At 41.3% G+C, this 14,704-nt stretch overlaps 1 protein-coding gene across 1 annotated transcript in view; it reads left to right on the top strand.

Moving 5' to 3' along the window:
* The first annotated feature begins 211 nt into the window (after window positions 1-211).
* The window catches only part of SPMIP2 (sperm microtubule inner protein 2), a 43,541-nt gene continuing 29,048 nt past the window's right edge, over window positions 212-14,704 (top strand). Inside the window, exons 1-2 of the mRNA XM_074147286.1 lie at window positions 212-281; window positions 8,225-8,457. Of these exons, the coding sequence (XP_074003387.1) occupies window positions 212-281; window positions 8,225-8,457 (303 nt within the window). The remainder of the gene's footprint in view (window positions 282-8,224; window positions 8,458-14,704) is intronic.

The raw sequence follows: 14,704 nt of genomic DNA, 5'->3' as shown, positions 1-14,704 counted from the left end.
AGCTGCCTCCCCAGGGCTGCCACCCTGCTGGGGCGGGGGATAGGGCCAGGCCAACACCAGGGACTCTCGCAGAGCCAAGGGGACAATACGTCACAATGCATCCCTCCTCAGCACCTGTGTGGGGGAAGAGCCCGTATCTACTGCGGTGGTGGGCAGAGGAGCCCAAGGGAAGCAGGGGCTGGACCCTCCCTAGGCGAGGAGAGCCCACACCATGCCCTCCTCCTCCCCCTGCAGTGCCTCGGCAGGGAAAGCACTCGCGGAGGCAAGGGTGGTGTTCCCAGGTAGGTGACAGCACCAGGGGTCTCGGAGCCCCTCACATGGTGAGCTGCTGCTTCAGCCTGGAGCAGGACTGCAGGTCCTACAGGGACAGGTTACTGCCTGTGTGCATTGCTGGTGGTCATCCAGTGGTCCCTTGTTTAACACGATGGGTTGTTGATTAAAGCGAAAGCAGCACAGACAGGAAAGATTAAGTAGTGGCCCAAAATACATGTTTTTGTTCTCTTGGACAGCTTGATGCCTAAATAGAAAAAACCCAACCCTACTTTTTTGTTTACATTTTTCATATCAAGTAATTATCTGGGTATTTCTCAACCACAAGGGAGTATTTATTGTGTGCTAGGCACACACATGCGTGCACACCCACAGACAGTAACACGAACTGGATACTTTTTCAATTTGTAAGCTTTTGTGCCCTGCTCGGCAGTTCTCATTCATTGCTTAAAAAGTGAGCCCCACACCTGCACATTGAAGAAAAAGCCCTGGTGGTGTTCGAGGGGAGAACGAGGTTCTGGTCTGAGAGGCTGAATGAAAACCTCCTGCTGAGTGCCAGCAAGGATTTCCCAGGGTTTCTAGTTAACGGCAGTTACAGAGATGTTTTCCTACTACAGCTCCATTTGAATTTCAAATGCACCAGCATAAAAGAGCAGATTGAAGAATAAAACCGGTGGACTAAAGAATATGCACCTTTTTGAAATGAATCTGAATTTGTCTTGGAGCCTGCTTTTAAATTGTAGCGATGGTCTGTATATAGATTCATACTAATAATCATTTTTGAATAGTACAAATTTAGAGACTGGTACCTTTCCATGCCACTGTACCTTGTAATAATTAAATAAGATTTGTATAAGTTATACTTCAATACTCTCTCTTCCTTAAATGCCAAGGTACTAGAAACAATATCTGGATGGTATAAATTACAATACAGTACATGTATTCCAGTAGTAGTGAATATATGAGTATGTGCTCTTCAAGTTATACACAGCAGTAGTTCCTGCTATTTGGGTTCAAATGACAGGAACATAAAACCTGCAATTTGGAGTCAGTCTAAGAATTCATATCATCTAATATCCTTGCCGAACTGCTCTTAAATCTCATTCACAGTTTTCGCCTTGCAACTTCTTTGCAGTAAAAGGTGACTCAATTTAGCTATGAATTCCATGAAAAAGAATTTCCTTTGATGTTTTAAATCTATTCCTAGCAATTTAATTCTAGGTTGTGGCTTATGAAATGTTGCAACTGCTCCTTATTCACCTTCTTCAGAAAGGTCAACGTTTAACAGCTCTCTACTGCAGCCTCTTCAGTCACTCCTGAGAGAACATAAATTTTATTTAGACTTCCTGAAAAAGTGTAGTCAAATGCATTGTCTTTAATACCAGATTACTGCTAATTTTCAGCTTTTAAAATTAACAGAATGGCACATGTAGATAAGTACATCCACATTAACCACTTTCAGTACCTTTTCGCATTTTAACAGATCATTTCAGGAGGTTGGTGAGACTGGGGAGCAAGAACAGCACACAGTATTGAAGATATACATGCAGCACCAATATATTCAGTGGCATAGTATCTGGAGGTCATGTTGAGTTGCCCGTTTGCTGTGAGCCAACACGATACCATCCCCACTCCTTGTCAGAAGGAGCACATAGTGGTAAAATCGCATGGTCTAAGTTGTATAAATAGCACCCAGTGACAAAACTAGCTTGTCAGTTTACCTACTCAACTCTTCTGCAGCATTGTTAATACCATTAAAAAATAGAGCAAGTTTCAGAAAAATGCCAAGTTGGATAAACTTATTTCTATCCAACGACTGTGCTATGTGCTGTCCTAAGAGGTTTTTCTACCGAAGAGCTTTTTCTACCCTGCTTGTTATCTCATATCATGGTAAGATTGCTATTACTCTCAGTAAATGGTGGATTACACTCTCTAAGGAGCGTGTGTTTTCTGGGGAAAGCACTTTTCCTGAGAAACTAATCTTGGAAAGTGCTTTGGACTCTTCTTGCTGACTGTCCTTAATCCAATAACATCGCAACGGTATTGTGTGACACAGGCGTTGCTCCTGTGAATGGTTTCTGCCAGGCAATTCTGAGACAAGAGGAATAGTCAGGGTTATTTTTAAAGCACCAGAAGTAACTTAATCGCAGCAACATAATTGCTAGCCAGGAATGCACAGCTTGCTATTAGTGACACTGATAGCTTGTAAAGGGAAAAGTAAATTTCACCTGATTATTTATAGAGTTCTGTTGCTTGTAATGGAGCAAGCATGTTATTGCAGATTTACAAGTTAGCAGATTGGTTCACAATTAGCATATTATTCATATGCATTCTAGGACTCTTCAGATAAAGAGCCAGTGTCTATGTTTCAAGTTCCTAATATTCCAGATGGGCCTATGATTACTGTTCTGTTTCCAATGGTTTAAAGATTAGGTGGTCTTCTGATCCAGCCGGCAACCCTAAGGTCAAAAGGGGGGTTGACCTTCTCACATAGCCGCAGAAACCATCTTCTCAAGGAAGCAAAGACAATAAACTGAATGATAAACCTGACCAAGCAGGACTTTTTTTACCATATCATTTTAGTCATTCTCATAGAGAATCCTGATTAACTGCTTCAGTGACTGTTAGCAGGTGACAGGAGGGTAGAGCTTGGTTTTATTTCTTTTGCTCTATTCCAGCCTCAGACTCTTAATCAAATTTAGGAGAAAAAGCTAAGCAAATGAAAACAGAGTTAAATGCTACTTGAAGTATACTTGGCTGGTACAGGTTACCTTCGGAAGATATCTTATTGGGGTATTAAAATTACACTTCTTGTGCCAAAGGGCCCCATTATCTTTGTCTTCATAACATATATGCAGAGAGGGAAAGTGCTAAAGAAGAAAGATGAGTAAACGAAAGTCTGAATTTCCACACTCTGCGCAAACACCACAGCTGATGGGCTACTTGTGATTTCATCTGCCAATGGCTGTAGCCCCTGGTTTGCACGCCGTTTCCCCCAGGGACCCAGAGGCATTCACATCTGTGTGCACACCAGGGTGAGAGCACCACGCCGGGTGCCGTCCTCCTTAGGGCAACGCCGCCTTCAGCGGTTCTGACCTTCAGCCACTTGTTCCCATTTTCCACTGTTTGTTTTGGCACAACTGTTTCTCCCCAAGCCGCCCCCCGAGGCCACGTGGAAAATGAGACCAGTGAACTGATGTGTGTTAAAAATAACCAGGAAAAAAAACAAAGCATTTTACCGTGCGGTGGAGAAGCAGTTGTTTCAGTGCCCTGGGCAGCCCCGGGTAGGCAGGCAGAGGGGCTGAAGCTGGCAGCGCTGCAAAGAAATGGCATCTCACCCAGCGCTGGTGGCTCATATCAGATGGTGATGATCTCAGGGTAGTTCTCAGAGGGTGGATTCCTACACCAAGCAGGTGAACGTCGTGACTGACAATTGCATGGGTATACCCAGGAGACTGAGATATCCGAGAGATCTTTTTCTCTAAAGATAGCTGGAAGAAAAGGCAAAAAATGAGCAGTGAGATGCAGTTACTGTTGATGCCTGTGCTGTCCCTGACAAGTGGTTACCTCTGTCTACTGAATGCCATTTGATGCTTTTCAAGAGGAGACATATTTAATGGATGAAGGATACAAAGTAGCTTGTGATGCTGAAATTCTGCCTCCATCTTTTCAAGAATATAAAAGAAGCAAAATTAGCTAGAGAGACATATTTGCATTTTGAGTAATGTTTGAAAATATAGTCTGTAACAGAGCTTAAGCTTTTCATTATTTCTCCGTTTCTCATTCACAAATTAATATTTAGCACTCAGTCTGGCTTGATTTATTAATTTTAAGACAGAACAGAAAACCTTCTTATCACTGATTCAGAATCACTGGTCCCGGGGCTCTGTTTTCTGAGCAGCTCACTCCTCCTGCAAATCACAGAGTACCTGCAGCTCACGCGGAAATTAATAAATTGTGTTGTAAACACACGTCTTGGGCCTGCTTATGCTTTTCATTAAGCCTTTGTGAAATGGCTATTCCTAGATAACGTCAGCTGTGGCCATTTTATACTGGAAAGCAATTGGGATGTTCCAGTTAAACTCCTGCTCCAGAAAAAGAAAGTCCACACATGGAATTAATTTGAAAAGAGTTAATCAGAGCAATACCAAGCACAGCTCATGGTATTTGCTATATGTTTATATGGTGTAGGTCAGGTTAAAGATGTTCATCACAGGGTGACGATTTTGGCCTTGATTCTCTGAAACCTTACACAAAATATGCTTAACTGTATCCACCACAAGTAGTAATCCTAACCACCAGCTTCATCTGGTCAAATTACTGTCATCTGGAAGTTACTGCTTAGTCAGTAAGAATAACTATTTCTGTTGTTGTTGAAGGAGTGGGAGGACATTAATTCCCTAAAGGGTGTTGTAAATTCAAGCAATGGTTCCGTATTTAACAATGATTTGGTTCGCTGTGCTTTTAAATATACCCTACTTGCATATGTGCTTGCTGGGGAATAAGACTGCTAGGATTTATATGTTTATTAACTTACGTTAATATAAATGAAATTAGATGTCCTAGCTTATAATTAATATTTCAGCAGTAACAGTGAAACAAAAGGAAAACCAGTCTCAGTGTTATTTAAATAACTGTCATTCTTATCGTTCTCTCTTCCCCCCTCCATCATTCTGGGAACATACCCACAGCTTTCTCCAAAACCTTGATCAAATAAATATGTCTTTCACTGTGCCTAAAGAATCAGTGCATCTGGTCCAAGCTAGGGAGCATACTGTAGAGATTTCAAGTCTCCACAGAGAGCGTGCTGCCAGCAGCTCCTCTCTTTATCTGACCAAGAATAGCCTGCTCAAACGCCTTTGCTAAGCCAAAACTGCTGAGAGGCAGTCCCTCAGGAATCAAGCCAGGGTTTTTCCCAGTGACAGATATATTCTATCTTCATCCTTATTAATGGAACATTTATAATTGATTTTCTTTGTTTACCCTTTTCCATATTCTACAAGGAACAATGAAAGCCTAAACTTTGCTTTCTGTATGACAAACAAGAAGGCATTCCTTATAGAGTGTTAATCACGTGGTGGGAAGCATTGAGAGACCGCTTAGCTTTCTATTAAATTACAATATAATTTCTACCAATTATTCAAATACATTGTTTCTTCTGAAGCCCAGACAGGACAATAACACACATAATTAGTGAAGATTCTTCTCCGGAAAGGGGAACATTCAGTTACATGAATGTTCAAACTATGGAGTTGAAAAATAATAAACCCGATGGAAAAATCAGGACATAGTTCCAAGCTATATTTTCTCTGGCAGCAAAGTTGATTTAAGCAGTTCCTGCTTTTTATTTTTGCACCTATGACACAGTCCACTGCCTCTGTACTTGTGCTGATATGACTGTTTTGGAGCTGTGCTATAAACTGGATTAGTGAAATCTTTGGAAAATTTCTCCATCACCTTTAATTAACAATGAAAAATGTTATAAATTAGCAGGACCCCATCATGAAGAGGCTTTGGAACCATGCTGTGCATCAGCTATTAACTCAGAGAAGCAGGCTCAGTTAGTACCTGTTCCTCAGAGCTCAGCTGCCGATTACAGGATGCTGGAAACATGGATATTATGTTAAAGGAAGCATTGCACGGACTACTTACGCTTGAAATTTATCCCCATGCTGAATAGGACTAAATCTGTTTTTAAAAGGTGCCCTTCCCTTTCCATGCAAGACAGTCAAAACAAAAATCATCAGCCTTTACTGAGAGGCTAACCTGACTTTGAACTGAACTGGAGTGAGCTTTGTTTCAACTGCATCTGCACATAGTGATCTATTTTCAGTTAATATGGTTCCTCAGAAGACACATGGCTTGGAAAAGAATCCCTTGCCTAGGAATAGGAGTCAAGTATTATCTACACTTGAAAGTTCAGTTGGATTAACATATAATTATAGAAACTATTCTGGAATAACTCCCCAAGTGCTTCACAAAAAGAGTTCCTTTCTGTTCCCGTTTTGCTTCATCCATTTTCAACAGCTGTTCCATGTGAAAACTCGCCCTCCTGTTTTGCACCTTTGTTTTTATTTTCTGATAACTATGATAGTTTGGAGGATGATTTTATTTTTTTTATTTTTTTCATCCTCAACCTGGGTCAATACAGCTCTACTAGATAAAGCAATAGCATAAATATCAGTAGACCAGCAGGGTATTGATTTAAATCTATACCAGCAATGATGTCGTCTGGCATCATCAGCTGCTGCTCCAGTAGGAGACTTTGTCAGCACGCTTCTAATGGTTTGTCCTTTTAACTAAAAACATGGCTTGTGGCTTTTCCAGAGGCCTAAATCCACATTATACTTTAAAAACTCTCTGTGTGACAAAGCTTTAGGGCTGAGCCTGGTGCAACAGGAACTCTGGTGATGCCCAAAGACCTGTCTTCTACTGATAATAAGAAACATTTTTAGAGCTTCACTTTTTCTTTTTTTTTTTTTTTTTTTTTTTTTTTCCCCACAAACATGGATGAGAGATATTTGCTCCTCATCTGGAAACCTGTGTGGGGTTTATCTGGCTAATTGATATTTGATGGCTGAATCTTCATAAGGTGCCAGTTACGGAGGTGATGATGGAAATGGTAACAAGACTGTCCCTCTCAGGCAATCATAATCTTAACTTAGTCATACTAAATTTGGGTATCTTTTTTGAAGCTATTATCCAAAGATTTGTAATAACCATTAAGGCAGAATCTGCCTTCATATGCTGTCAAGCTCTAACAACATTCAGTTTTGGCAGTAAAAATATCAATACTAATCTCAGGCTGTAAATTGATGCTACAGAGACTTTGGTGATTTGTGAGTTCCCGTAACGCTCTTTCCCTGTCTGCACAGAGAAAGATGTGAGAGACACATCTTGCAATCACAAGCCCCCTTAGGTTAAGCTTCTAGCTTTGTCATTAAAGTAGTTTTCTAATTACTTGATTTACTTACTTATATTTAGTCCATATAGACCGTAACAGCAGCTTATGAAGTTCACAGTGCTCCTTGCAAAGAGCACCATTGTCTCTGTTGTATGGACTGTGAAAGGGTGGTGTGGAGGCTACTGGTGAACCTCAGCGTGGATGAAACTCTGAGGTCAGATCTAAGCCTAAATCTCCACCCTCCCGTGCCTTGAGTTTCAACCAAGGAAAACCCAGGTGCTCAGGATGGATGAGAGCTGTGATACTTCCCAGCCAGATGTCCCACCTGAAGGCTCAGTGGAGCAGCAACGAGGAATATGGTTCCATTTCACAGTTCTTATACTGTGCCTTCTGGATGTGCACCTGCTCAGCTGGAACAGCATCTCATTCCATAAATTCTGACCCTTTTGTGACTCTGCACTAAAATTCCTTGTAAACACGTCTCTGAATGACCTGAGGAAAGTCTCTTAAAATCACTGGGCTTTGCAAAGTGACTTTGCATTCAATGATATTTTAACTTGACATTGAAATCAATTAAAATTAATTAAAGCCACTTTAATTCTGGATTAGAATACCTATATTAATTTCATTTAGTAAACCAAATCCACTTTAAATTCATATCTTTGGCTAATACGTATTCATTTCCTGAACATGTTTATACAAATAAATCTGAAAGCACTATTTTAACAGGTAGGTACCCCATCAAAAATAACAAAACGTTGCTTTTTACCAGAAGGAGGCTAGTTTTGATTCATGTCATACCCGTTTTTCAACAGCCAGATTTTCAGAGCAGGAAAAAGGAATGTTTCAGTGAAAAAACCTGTATGTGACCCCCACTCCAGGAGACACACTCTAACAAAAGGTGTAACAAGCACAACGCTCTTGCAAAGTGGAACAGCTATATAAAATTGCTGCATTATAAGTAAGATAAAAGAAAATAAAGTGTACTGAAGTAGGTTAGTAGCAAAGATAATTAAAATAATAAGTTTCTCTGTCTTTTCTGTCTATAAGGTCCAGATGGTGTACGTGATTACAGAACAAGGAAGCCTGAACATACTCACTACATAGGGGCGACATCTCCAGCAATAGAGGGTACCAGTGATGTTAACTACTTGTGGCGCCCGGCCCCCTGTCTTTCATACGTATCACTTCACAGACCTCACTACGCTGGCGAAATTGGGTGGGGTGTGAGAGAGCTCAGCCATTTCACCAGGAAAAATCTCCAGAGTGGAGCACAGATTAAGGTAAGGATGAATTAGTATTTGAAATTACCTGAGTTGCAGAAGGCAGAAGAAATTTGTGCTCTGCTTTGCAGCTGCGTTCTGCATTATCATTAGGTCTGAGACTAACTGTAGACTAAGCAGGGAACAAGAGAGAATACAGTTATTAGATTTAAAAACTACACTATACAAAACATCAACCCGGACCGATAGACCTTCAAGAAATATTTTTGTGACAGTTTGCCCAGAGTCAGGCTCCCAGGTGGCTGAAGCTGCCTGAAAAATAACCTGACTAAAGCATTCTACTTAACATAAAATAACAGTCGCTTTTAAGGGCTTGGGTGACTACGCACTGGATTTTTCCACATGACTAGAGTAGACAGGGGTGCAGAAGGAGCTGTTTGAGGGAGAGAGGTCTAACACGACATGAGCCATCAAGTCATTCCGCCTGGCCAATTCCCAAATGCTGCCAAGACACCCAAAGCATCAGGTTTGCAACCTCTGTGTGACCAGAATCCTGCAGAGTTTAAGTGTTCACAGATGCTTAAAGCCCCCAGTAACTCCGCAACCTGCATTTTACTCAGTATCATGCAGGGCATGGGGTGCTGAAGTAGCTAACAAGCTTCGGACACCTGAATTTGTTCTTCTATCCATTGTTCTAGGACCTCATTTTGAAGCTCTTACTTATGCATCTAATTACAGCTGAATTTGTAAATGCACAAGGTTATAAACAATTTAGTTTATATTTTTATATGTAGATAAGATATACAACAGATTTGTCTTATATATACACATGCAAATTCACACATGATAATATGGGTATATTTAACATTATTATGTTTATTGCACAGTAGCTTTAGAAGCCCAAAAGTCTAAGGTTTTGATTTTTTTAGGACTGTATGAAAAATACTATTACGGATTTTTCCTAAAACAAACTTTTTTAGTAGGTAAGGTGCTCTTACACTGTGTTGCAGTGTGTCTACATTGAACACTGTGTATCCCTCCAAGCATACCATCCTTAAAACACCAAAAATAGAGGAAGTACATAAGTTATTGACTGGTTTTGTCTGTTATACACCATATTGAAAATAGATGTAGCTCATTAAGTGGATACAGTGAGGGGAAGGGAAATTGGTCCCTCCTGGGAGCAAGTGAGCCTGCTTGGCGGGGGGTGGAGGGGGGGAAGCTTCCCAAGGACAGAGCGAGACAGCTAAAAAAAACAAGTAGAAATGAGAAATCTTGGGAACTGGAAAGCTGTGGCATAACTGGGATTAGAAAACTGCTGGGAATAGCAGATGCACAGGTTCCTGGAGTGATGGAAAGACAAATAATTTTGAAGAGCCAAAGGACAGCGTGTAGCATTTGCTGTAATCCAGGAAGCTGGTGAAAGGTTATTAGAGCAGGAGTGAACCTGGAAGAGAGGACTCATGCCACAAGGATTGAGCAAACAGAGTTAGGTGTGTGTACAAACCTTTCAGAGTCTGGTTTCAGTTAGTTTTCTGCAGTTATAAAATTTGCCCTGACTTAATATCTGCTCAATGTGAAATCAACATTTGAGCTTAAGTGGTCTTTTGTGCTTCTTGAGGACCTTTGAAGAAAAGTTGTAGGGCTTCCTTGAATCTGTAACTGACTTGGAGTCCCCTGAAATAGAACAGACCAGCTACTGGATTATCATCTCTGAACAACTGCCCTTTTTGGTCCTCATGGGGATCTGGCGTTCTCTTCCCAAGCACCAGACACCCCCCACCTCCTCCCCAGGAAGAGGAAAAGCAAGACAGGGGTAGATTTTCCTTTTTTGATCCTCCCACCTGAATGCAGAGAAGAGGAAGAGACGGAACTCACCCAATTTGTTTTCCCCAACTCACAGCTGTTCACAAGCAAAGGAATACATTCAGTAGCACAGCATGAAGGTAGCTGCAGGTGGAAAGGTGTTAAGTGGATCGAGCTACTTGTCTGAGTTAACTAGCCCTTGCAATTAAGAAGCCTAACTGCATCACATCTATCTGAAAGGAAGTGATATCTGGTACGAAACTGATAAATCTTTAGTTTCTAGGGGTTGATTGTTTGTGGCTTAATGTGATGCAGGGAGACAAAAGTCAACAGCCATTCAGACACCCTGCAAGCCTCATCTGATCCCTGAGGACACCCTTTTTGCGTTCCTGCTGTACACCACCTTTCTAGGTCAAACCCTGAATTTTCATTATCATTTCTCTGCAAAGTCTGAATAGATGTGCAGTCCTGGCAAGAACTGTTGTATTGACTAATGTCTACTGCCATTACTCAAAAAACATTTCCTGCTGAAATGAATCTGGTGTGAAAACACAAATAAGGGTGTGCATACATATTGCATATATCCATAACCTCCATGTAGAAGTGTGTGTTATACCTATACACTAGGTTTGTGATACAGCTTTTATGAATTTAACAATGTCCACCTGAATTCTCTTCCTTCTTAACAAAAAAAGCACCAATGTGCAGTACTAAGGGGCACTTTGATACCTTTGAGCAGAGCTGTGTGTTCTCAGAAAGCAGCAGTCATTTAGGAAACGCTTGCCCAACGTGATCAGGCACATCCCAGGGGCACAGCCATGTGCCAACACACAGTACGGATTTTAACAGGAGAGAAGGGGGATGTTAGATCTCTGAATTATGAAAGAAGATGCTGCATAAAATGTGCTGTCGCAGCCTGACACATTCTGTGGCTCCAGCCATGAGAGAGGCCAGTAAAGCTGAGCTCTGCGCAGGTGACCGGAGGTCCTCCTGCCTTGCCCACTGGTCCCCTGTGTGGCAAAGGGCAGTTAAAATTTGGCATAATATAACACATTTTTTTTCCATTATCAGCTATCTATTCATCGATGAGCTCTCCAATATAGGACAAACTTTCAGTATTCAGTGGGGTTTCTTTTTTATAGTCTATAGATTTTATGGTCTACTTTGTATTTCTAAGTGGGTTTTTTCTAGTACTAAAACAGATCTGAACCATTTTCTTTGCATAAAATCAATAGCAGACATGGATTCCAAGTCTCTCTCTTAAATATCTAACATCAACAGATAATTTCACTACTCTCATTTCTGATCTGCAGATATTGCTCTCAGCACAGATTAATATAAAAACAATTTAAGCTGCTTAGTGAAGTTACAATAAATAGCTTTGAGAACAATTTATTAGAAAAATAAAGCTTTTAGCTTGTTATTTATCATATGATCTTTAACGAATTTTAAGCTATAATACAGTGCTCATATTGACTTCCTTTACACCAGAGAGACGCTGTTGAGATACTCTGACCAAGCATGCTTAAGACACCCAGCCTGATTAGAATAATGCTCTCAAACATATTGTACAAATTCATAATTCTTTGCTCACAGTGCTTCTGCCAGTGTTAACACCCCCAAATTTTTGAATGTGAAAGCACATTGCATGCTGAACAAGGGCCTTAATGCTGTCACCATAGAGATGACACTTTGCAACCCTTATTTATGTCTCCTTGATTGCACCAAACAAATGCACTCTCTTTATAGACAAACGTTTTTGGTTTCTTGAGGGTGATTTCTCTAGATGGTGTTTTAAATAATGTCTTTGTAGAAACACAAATATTATTTTGTAGTATGGTGAATTTTTCAAGATAAAGAATACAATAACCCTTCAGATAGAAGAAAGACATCAGTTTGAATAAATGCAAAGGAAATTCCTTAGTTAAAATTACAAACAGACAGAACAGACACTCTCTTTTATTCACAGAAAAGGATGAAAGAACCTGTTATTTGTATTTGGCCAGTGAACTTTAAAAAACAGGAGAAAAAATATTTTGAGTAAACCAAAACAAAAATATTTTTCTAGGATTGGAAAACCAAAACCACTTATTTTTCCTTCAAAATAGAAAAAAAAAGGACATTTTGAAACTGTTTTTATAACATTTTTCTTTTTTTCTAGTAGAAAGTTTTGCAAAATTGAGCTCAAATTCATAAATATCATTAGCTGCTTTCCTATAAATAACATAATTACAAAAATAACCACCCAGTCCTATTTCACAATAACTAGAGAGTGAAAATCAATGCATTGCAGAAGGGCTATGGACTTCCATCTCCAAAGCTAGCTGCTTTTCATGCTATGCAATCTCACCGCAAGAAGTCCTTGCCCCTACCCCCGTTGAGCAATTGCTGCAATCACTGATCGGTGAAGTACCAGGCACACTCATGGTTCTGCATAAGTGCTTACTAAGAGCAAGGAAAATTATATATGATAACAAAAGTCATACTTTATTTTAACGCAACAAGGGACTTCAGCACAAAGTTTGTATCTCTGGGCTGAGCGCATTTAAGCCTGACCAGGTCATTCAGTGCGGGATGCCCTTGCAGGTCAGCAAGGTGTGTGGAGTTTGGTTTGCTGTGTGCAATTGCAGTTGGCTTCCCCGGCCGTACTCCTCATAAACACCCTGCTAGATCCAAGGAGCGACATTCCCTGAGTTACTGATCAAAACGGTTGTTTTGCCTCTTTTTTCTGACTTTTGCTCTAGTTTATTCTTTCTTAATTGTGCTTGTTTCCATGACAGCTAGGGACATATATATACAAAACCCTTTAAAATACCAATTTGATTAACCTTTTATCAAGTGGTAACAATCTAAGTGCTTCTGCAGTGATAAGCCCTCTCCTAACACAGAAAGCTTTGCACTGAGATCCACAGGCCAAATACAACCCAGAGGATAACTCCACTCACCCTGCCACCCCTAATGGCCATGGTGGGGCGGAGAGGGACTGAAGGCAGGACATCTGCTCTTCCTAAAAACCTCCTGTATTTGCAGGAAGGAGCTGTTGGTTCAGCTAACAGACTCTCAGCATCAACACTGCTACGTGCCAATCATCACGACGTCTGGGCTACATATGCTTTATAGCCACTGATTTCAGAAGTTGATTATCTAATTGCTCTGTCATGTCAGTTTTGACTTCACACTTGGCCCAAATCCTCCAGTCCTTAATGTTGTTGTGCTTTCTAGAAATAGCCAGGCTGCCTGTCCAGACAAGTAAGAGCAAGTGTGGGGTAGGTGGTGTCGGGGACTTCTGCTTTTGACCCTGAAGGCAATATGGATTCAACCAATTTGAGGCACTTGAATCAGTGGACTTGAGCCTGAACACACCCAGCCAGTACAGAGAGGATAGACGTGCTCAGTGGAGCTCTGTTTCTCAAGCTGTAGTAGGCAGAAGTGATCTGGGAGCTTAAACCTCCCTCAAGGCAGGAATCATCTCCCTTTTGTGCAAATGGTACGGTGGAGTCAAACCCAATTAAAGTTTGTAAGAGTAATTTGCTGCTGCTCCTTTTACTAGAGTTTGTACACTGAATTGCTCACGTTTGCCAGAGAAAACCACAGAAAAACTTCAGTTTATCTCCTTTGACATCTCTGAGAAACAGAGCTGCTATATGCTCCCCTTATCTCTCAACATGCCTTATCAGGGGAAAAAAAGACAACCCCCAAAAATGTAACTCCCAGTGACTGTCATGAAGGATGTCCCACTGCAGGCTGCCTTACTGTCCCCCAGGTCATCAGCCCAGAGCGTTCAGGGGGCTGCTGTGGGGGGAGCCACCTGCAGCCCGCTCTGGCCCAGCCTGCAGCACTCGCGGTGGAAAGGACAACCTGTGTCCCCTTCTGTGCTGTGGGCTGCTGTGACAGCCACAGGAGTGTTGGCAAGTCCCTCTCCATCTGAGCAACGGCAATAAATCTGTGAGCCTGAGCTCAAGTACCAACGTCTACCCAGCTGCCGCCTCGTCTCTAACTGGGCTATGATACCTGCATGAGGGAAATGCAGTTTTGCCTGAGAGAAATTGCTAGTACTGCAACTCGCTAGTACTGCAGCTGTGGCACTGGCTCACACGTAAAACAGGATCCCTTTTCAGCCCTCGGTTGGGAATGGGGATGCTTATTTTTTCAAGTGCATGTCTAAATTCTTCAGCAGTTGAAGGAGGCCACCAGACAAACACAATTGTTTTAGTACAGTCCTAAAGAAAACAAAGAGAAAGAGGAGAAGATAATAGAATAGCAAGGATGAAGGGAAGGACGGTTGTGAGTGGGAAAACAAACTGGAGAACATGGGCCAGTCCTAAGCACGGCTTGGGCAAATCATGAGCTACAACTTCAACACCACTTGAATTCTGTGGGCTAAGGAAAAAGAAATTGCCTAAGCAATTGTCACCGCTTAATCTGTGTCTGACATTTTTGCTGTTTGATTGCACGGGACCTGAACAATTGCACCGAGGAAATGAGACGAAGAAGCAGAGAA

Source organism: Numenius arquata, chromosome 5 (assembly GCF_964106895.1).
Source record: "Numenius arquata chromosome 5, bNumArq3.hap1.1, whole genome shotgun sequence".
In the NCBI taxonomy this organism is placed as follows: domain Eukaryota; kingdom Metazoa; phylum Chordata; class Aves; order Charadriiformes; family Scolopacidae; genus Numenius; species Numenius arquata.
This window is presented reverse-complemented; position numbering and strand designations above follow the sequence as displayed.